Source organism: Papaver somniferum, chromosome 7 (genome assembly GCF_003573695.1).
Source record: "Papaver somniferum cultivar HN1 chromosome 7, ASM357369v1, whole genome shotgun sequence".
Classification (NCBI taxonomy): domain Eukaryota; kingdom Viridiplantae; phylum Streptophyta; class Magnoliopsida; order Ranunculales; family Papaveraceae; genus Papaver; species Papaver somniferum.
This window is the reverse complement of record NC_039364.1, coordinates 50,177,706-50,184,826: the sequence shown is the minus strand read 5'-3', so window position 1 is coordinate 50,184,826 and position 7,121 is coordinate 50,177,706. Positions and strand designations below refer to the sequence as shown.

The 7,121-nt window shown below is 36.4% G+C and overlaps 2 protein-coding genes across 2 annotated transcripts; both read right to left on the bottom strand.

Moving 5' to 3' along the window:
• Nucleotides 1–434: 434 nt before the first annotated feature.
• On the bottom strand, nt 435–1,772 carry LOC113294621. Its single transcript, XM_026543006.1, has 2 exons — nt 951–1,772; nt 435–554 (listed from the first exon to the last, which is right to left on the bottom strand). The coding sequence occupies exons 1-2, from the start codon at nt 1,770–1,772 to the stop codon at nt 435–437; spliced, it is 942 nt and encodes a 313-aa protein (XP_026398791.1).
• Nucleotides 1,773–3,580: 1,808 nt separating this feature from the next.
• LOC113297254 (RGG repeats nuclear RNA binding protein A-like) lies at nt 3,581–6,860 on the bottom strand. The gene is made up of 7 exons (XM_026545682.1): nt 6,432–6,860; nt 5,519–5,894; nt 5,375–5,440; nt 5,135–5,270; nt 4,784–4,942; nt 4,644–4,700; nt 3,581–4,133 (listed from the first exon to the last, which is right to left on the bottom strand). Exons 1-7 carry the CDS (start codon nt 6,601–6,603, stop codon nt 3,933–3,935), a joined length of 1,167 nt encoding a protein of 388 aa, XP_026401467.1. The 5' UTR covers nt 6,604–6,860; the 3' UTR covers nt 3,581–3,932.
• Between the last annotated feature and the right edge of the window lie 261 nt (nt 6,861–7,121).

Below are 7,121 nucleotides of genomic sequence, written 5' to 3'. Positions count from 1 at the left end.
ATTTTGTTACTTTAATTTTATTATTTCATTTTTTATTATAAAAATCTCAAAAACATCTTTTCTTGTTAGTCAATTAGGAATATTAGTTATTGATATTTCCACTGCTCCTCGTGGGAACGACCCGTACTTGCTTTTGTTCTACTAGTTAGACACCGTGTGATTGCGGTTTATATAAATAGGTATCTCTGAATCCCAGTTTCCACGCCAAAATACTAATCTTTTGCGTCTTCTTTATTTATCCACTTAAGTTGGTATTTAGTTAATTGTTGTAACTTGTAATTCAATTAATAGTCAGCTTGAAATAAACTCATATTTTTTTTTGTTTTTTTTGACACAATTAGCTGGAAATTCATATTTTTATACAACAAACTAAAAGTGAAAGTTGCGGATTTGATTAGGCCCCAACAACTTCACAATACAAAGTCGGTTAGCCTTCATAGTTGTGGAAATATCCCAGCCTTTAAAATTGTTAATGCTAGTAGAAGACAACTAGGAAGTAAAGAAACAGATAATTTAACAGCTATATCCCAGCCTTTAAAATTGTTAATCCCAGCCTAAACAAATACAGAAGCAGTCAGTAAGAAGCATAAGCGTTTAACAATCCTTATTCTTGGTTGTCGTCCTGAATTTAGTTCTAAATAACTATCATGTCTCAAAATTACAAAGGGGACATAGTGCTTTATAAAAGTAGCAATTATAGATATGCTACGATAAAATAATAGCAGATAAAGAAAACAAACGGGTATAATTACAACTCAGTTGTTATTACAAATACAACTGTACTAGAATTAAGAACAACTAATACTAATAGAAATAGAAAGCTATACTAATTTATAAAAGACTTTAATTATACAAGTAGACCTAATAAACACAAGTTATCTTTCTTTTTTTTTCTAGGAAAATTAAATTTCATTGATTAGTAAGAGTTTACAGCATTTTGGAGGAAGTACGTTCGAACAGTTATCCTCGTACCATTCTCCTGTAAGATTTAGAACTCTACTATGCTTAGCAGCTATATCTGTAAGACCATTTAGTTCTCTCTTAAAATGTTTAAAGCAGAGAATATTGGTATCATGTAATAGAAACAAGCAATCATCTAAGACATAGCAAGAGGTCCAACTAATTTGGCCTTTGCATTTATTTAAACAAGCCATAACATTTTTGGCATCACTAATTAAGTAAATATTCTGGAAATTTCTTTCCTTAATCCATTTAGCAGCCCCCAGCAGTGTAGTACTTTTAGCTTCTTCAGGACTGACATCTCTTCCTGAGACTAGTTTGGATTCATTGAATCTACATGTAGAATGCATTGCCACAATTCCAACATCAGCTTTGTTAGTATCTTTATCAAAAGAGGCATCACAGTATATGGTAAGGCAATCTTGGGGGACAGACAGAAAACTATTAGACTCATTAATAGTGGTTGTGCTAACATTATGAGAGAAGGAATCTGCAGCTAAAGAATTGACAGTATCTTCATCTATTCTAATAACAGTTCTAGCTGTGACTTGGGAATTTAAGATTTTGTCCTCAAACACTTTAGAGCATCTGTCTTTCCAAATGCACCAGGCAGTTGTCATAGCAGTAACAAGGTGGTCTTGTAGATGACTAGTAGAAAACCATTTGGAAATCCATTCCTTAACACTAATTTGGGTATCAGAATCCTGTAAAACATGCTGGCTCACAACAGGGATATTATACCAAACACTTTTAGAGAAAGAACAATGCAAGAGCATATGTTCTGGAGTTTCAGAAGCACATGAGTTACACATTTTGCATCTATCATCATGGTTATTGTTATATCTAGCAAGCTTGTTACCTGTAGGAAGAATGTTTTCCACACAATTCCAAAGAATAGTTGAGTTCTTGGCAAAAGTGAGGACTTCCAAAGTACTTTATAAGTTTTAATATCAGGATTATGAGTAGAGTTATGAGGAAGTTCGGTAGCAAGCAATTTATAAACAAATTTAACAATCAAAACACCATTCTTATTATGTAGCCAAACAAGAGTATCACTACCACAAATGGGAATTCTCATATTACATATTTTTTTACTGTTATCACTAATAAAGAAATCCTGGACTGAGGGAACATTCCAACTTTTTGTGTCTTAAATGATAAAATCAGAAACTTTATAATTAGGATTAGGATAGCTAGCGCAGAGCGGTACAGCTTATAATCCAGTTGTCATAAAAAGCATTAGCAATACTACATTCCCTAATATCCCAGAGGGCATGCTGTTTTAAAATATCTAAACCATGACAGATACTAAAACAAACCCAAGACGTATTCCATGACTATAGGATGACAATTCTTAAAGTACTTACACTTCAGGATTTTCACCCATAGTTCATTAGGAGAATGAATTAGCAACCAAGTTGTTTTGGTTAGAAGAGTTGAATTCATTTTCCTTAAATTCCTAAAACCTAATCCACCATTCAATTTATGAGTACAAACATTTTCCCATTTTTTGTGATAGTAACCCTTGTGCCCATTTTTCCCCCACCAAAAATCTCTTTGAGAATTTTTCATCTTGTTGATGATGGTATCAGAGGGAAGAAAAGAGCTCATATGATAGTTAGATGAAGTTTTAAGGGTGTGTTGAACAAAAATAAGTCTTCCTGATTGAGCCAAATGTTCACCTTTCCAGTTAGACACTCTGCAATCATGATGAGTGTTTAAGTGGGACATTGACTCAGTTCTATTTTTCTAGTAAGAAAGAGTGGAATTCTCATTCAGCTCAATCTTCCTAACATTCATAGATCTAATAAGGAAAAAAAGAGATTTGGGGGAACATTTTCACTAAAAAAGCAACCATATTTTTCAAAATTTATCATTTGACACAAGTTAGCTAAACCTATAGATGTAACACTAAAACTGTAATAGATACAACAACAAAAAAAAAAAAAAGCCAATAAATTAGCAAAATTTTGATACATCATATCATACTATACTTCGTTTAGGTTATTAAATTTTCTATGATACATCATATGGGATTTACTGCTCAATGATCAGGTGATCGAATTATGTTGTTGCTGTGTCATTATCTTGTCGAGATGATTCATTCGACTCTGTGGTTGTGGCACAGCTTCTTTTAGGCCAATGGGGAGCCAGAGGTGTGGAGGTAGTGGGTTATGGCTGCATCTACTTGTTTCCGCAGGATCCCAGAGTTGATGGTGTATTCACTCTTCTTTTCTCTTGACGCAAAACCCAAACCAATTCCAGGTACAGCTCAAAACGGTGCGGGAAACTAGAAATAATGTGAAAATAACCTTAACCAACAATTCTCCGCCCAATTGGTAGTACAAGGGTGCCCTAATGTGGAAACTTGGTTCTTGTGGTCATTAGACAGAACAAAGAAACCCTTTTTCCAAAATGAAATTAAACTAAGATTTGAAAACATGTGTATGGTTACTGCATACGATGACCTTATCTATGTTTTCCGTATCTCAGACTTGTAGCACAAGGGAGATGCGTCAACCTAACATGATCCACATACAATCAAATGAGTTTTACCGGGAGTACCGAAACATCTAGTTCTCAAGTATCACATTAGCAGCTACAAGTGCAAAAGACAAGAAATTAAGAAAACAAAATTGTCAATCTACTGAAGTAGCAAAACTGAACTACATAACTCTAGTCTGAAGTGCACAGATGAATATCCATATACCCTAAATTTCTAGAAGGGTGTGCATGCAAATCAGTAACAGTCGAGGAATAAGAAACCACGATTGTAAAACACATAAATACCAAAAAATTTACAATTTAACCCACTAAAATAAGTTCGAAGGAATCTTCAGATTAACAGGAATGTAACTTCCTGATTATCATCTCTGCCACTCCTAACTTCCTCCAGATCAATGGAAACTGGAAGACCCACCCTAGGTAAACCAACGAGATTGCAGGAGGAAGCTAGTTAAGAGGTCCAAGTCTCACTTGCCACCTAGAGTTGGGAACTGCCCAGGATCTCCAATTAAAGGAGCAGCCACTGCACTTGCTGTGTTGTTGCCTCGGTCAAAACCGCTACCACCACCTCTTGAACTACGGCCACGTCCCCGGCCACGCCCACCAGAGCTGTTGTAGTTTCTTCCGCCGCCATCAGCAGGTTTGAGGAACTCACTAATGCTGACAGACTGCGATCAACATAAAAGTCCAGAAAGGCGATGTTAGCAAAAAGACCCCACAATAGAGTACTATAATTTGGACAAATGAAGACCCTCACCTTAACAGCACAGTTAAACATTCAAACATTAAAGGAGCAACTGACTTCAAATCAGCAGTCAACAGTGATTATTGACCAGTGCGGAAACAGTGCCAACTTTCGGAAAAGGAGCTGTGTAATAAAGGAAATACCAACTCGAAAGCAGCTGATAGCTTGTACTGAAGGTTGTGCTTACACGAATAGATGGTAGAGACCAACAATGCCAAGTGACTATTAAAACTATCTTAATACTGCAATCACCTAGGCATCAACTATGACAATACATGTCACTATAATGAATAAATTATGGTATGCATACTTTACTAGACCAATGCTTGTAATTAGAAATTAAAAAGAACTATAGACAAATTTCAAGCATGAAAAGTCATCGAAAGAATAAAACAGAAATGAAATTTAGTAATTTAGCAACACCAAGTCAGACCTTTTTGGCTCTCTCTTCCTTGTCGGCAATCTCTTTTCGCTTTTCCTTGTCAACGCCCTACAAGGAGGAGAGTAAAAGCTTTAGTAAATATCTACAAAATTGAGCAAAATACTCCAACTGTCAGAGGAAATCCAATTCACCAGTTTTGCGAAGATTTCATCATTAGTCTTCTTGCATGCAAGAGGTTGCATCTTTTTCAAGTCTTTGTCCATTTCAACCTTCCTTTCTTCGGCCTTCAGTGCCTGCAGAGCCTTCCTCTTCTCTTCCAGAACTTTCTGGTACTCCTCAAGGGTCATTTCCTGCTTCCACGGAAGAGGGGACATCACGTAAGTTTTACACATGGAATGAATGTTGTGCGTACAATGAATATAAAATTACATAATTTTAATGAAAATCTCCATTAGTGAATGTACTTTCATACGAAGTAACTTACGTGAGGAAAAAAAACTTAACAATCTATAAATAGTAACAGTATACCATAAAGAATCTACCTTATCTTCAGGTTCTTTGGGTTCTGCCTCAACCTCAGGAGTCTCCTTGTTCGCATCGACTGCAGCTTCTTCCTCGCCAGAAAGTTTCTCGATGTCAGCGCTCTTCTCATTTCCATTAACAACTTCCTCCGTCTCCCTGTAACATTAAAAATCTCAGCAAATACAAAAGCAAAACACAAATACAAATTTTTTGGACATGACAAGACCAAGCCCATAGAGACACATGGACCAAACACTCACTGAGCAATTTCATCAGTACTGGTTCCCCAATTTCCTCTACCAGCCCCTTCACGCTTAAATTCATTCCTGCAGAGAAAAGTAAATGCTTCAAACCAATACAGACGAAAAGTTGATATGTTAATCAATGCAAATAAGAAAGCTTACCCGCGCCCAGTTCCACTTCGTCGTTCAAACACCCTACGAGGACCATCACCACCTTCTCCACCATCAAAACCACCTCTACGGCCACCACGAGACGAACCACGTGAACCACCATAACCCCCACGTCTTTCTGACCTGTCAACATCCCTATCACCAGCACCATATCCTCCGACGGCTCCATTGCTGCTAAAAGTATTCTCGTTATTGCCAGAGTCACGTGGCTCGCGGTTGTATCCACCCTCACGTGGCTCGCGGTTGTATCCACCTTCACGTGGCTCGCGACGTTCACGTGGCTCACGGTTGTTTCCACCACGGCCACGACCAAATCCACGGCCACCACCACGGCCTCCTCCTCGCCCTTCATTCCTAGCTTCATTCACTGTTTAACACAACCCAAACCCACTTTCCTAAATAATACTGAATGTATAGAAATTCATAAACAAAGAATAACATAACCAATCCCAAAAATAAATATGAAATTATCAACAGTAACTCTGAAAAGATTAAATTTAGATTAGTGAATGTTTACAAAGTTTACACCCACACATCCATGAAACGAAAGTAAAAATTTATGAAATGAAATTTTATAAATCAACCACAAATTTGGAGAACTGAATAAAGAAAAGCCAATCACTCTAATGCGTACATATAAATCAGATAAACATCAAACAAAACCTACCTGAAGTCTAAATCAATCATTAATAATTTCATACTCATACATGATAATTGCAAATTAAAAATCATAACAAAGAAAAATGCAATCTTTCACACAATATCTGACTAGGAAACAATAAAAGCTGCAATGTTTCACCCAAATCTAACTGAAAACACACAAAAAGATGCAATCTTTAACCAACTAATAATATCAAAAACTGAAACTTTCATAAAAATATCAATAAAATGCGGAAAATCTCACCAGCCTGAGCAGGAGGAAGTGGCTTGGAAGGCAACTTAGCCTGTTGCTTAACCTGCTGTTGAGGAGGAGGTGCAGTATTAGCTGCAGCAGCTAAAGCAGCTTTAGCCATCAATTGAGACAAATCTTCATTATCTTCGTCACCCAACAAATCAAATGGGTTTGAACTTGCCATGGCTATTAATATAAATTACAACAACAAAAACCCTTAACCCTTATTTCTCACAAGAGATTCAAACTTACAAAAGAAACACTTATATATCCATGGAGTGGAGAAGATGGTTGTAGATCTAAATCCTAACAATCAATAAGTATGAAATGAAAAGTACAGAGAAAAAGATGGTTAACCCTAGCCGCAACGGAGAGAAGCTAAAATGAAAGAGAGTATGAGTGTAGAGAGTCTGAAAAACCTAATCTCAAAACCCTATTTATCCGTGATGCTCGTGAGAATTTATTATTATATTTTATCAAAATTAAAAAATAAATAAATGAGAATATTAGTAACTATATAACCTTCAACTTTAGTACTAATTACGAAAACAACACTGAAAGCAGAGCTGAGAGTTTAGGCGTTGAGACTTGTCGACCCTCGAGTCTTCAGGAGGTGAGGAACAGTGTTTAGAGTTTTAACTCTTTGGATTTTGCCATTTTCGGAATGATTAGACCTTGGTTGGGTTATGTTCAATCGGTAGA

Excerpts from the sequence above, each read along its gene's own strand:
- LOC113297254 (XM_026545682.1), bottom strand. The coding sequence starts at position 6,603 with ATGGCAAGTTCAAACCCATTTGATTTGTTGGGTGACGAAGATAATGAA. Across the intron at positions 4,943-5,134 it reads CCAAAGAACCTGAAGATAAG|GAAATGACCCTTGAGGAGTA; the intron begins GTAGATTCTTTA and ends CCGTGGAAGCAG. Across the intron at positions 4,701-4,783 it reads ATGAAATCTTCGCAAAACTG|GGCGTTGACAAGGAAAAGCG; the intron begins GTGAATTGGATT and ends TCCTCCTTGTAG.
- LOC113294621 (XM_026543006.1), bottom strand. The coding sequence starts at position 1,772 with ATGTGTAACTCATGTGCTTCTGAAACTCCAGAACATATGCTCTTGCAT. Across the intron at positions 555-950 it reads ACGAGGATAACTGTTCGAAC|GCTGGGATTAACAATTTTAA; the intron begins GTACTTCCTCCA and ends GTATTTGTTTAG.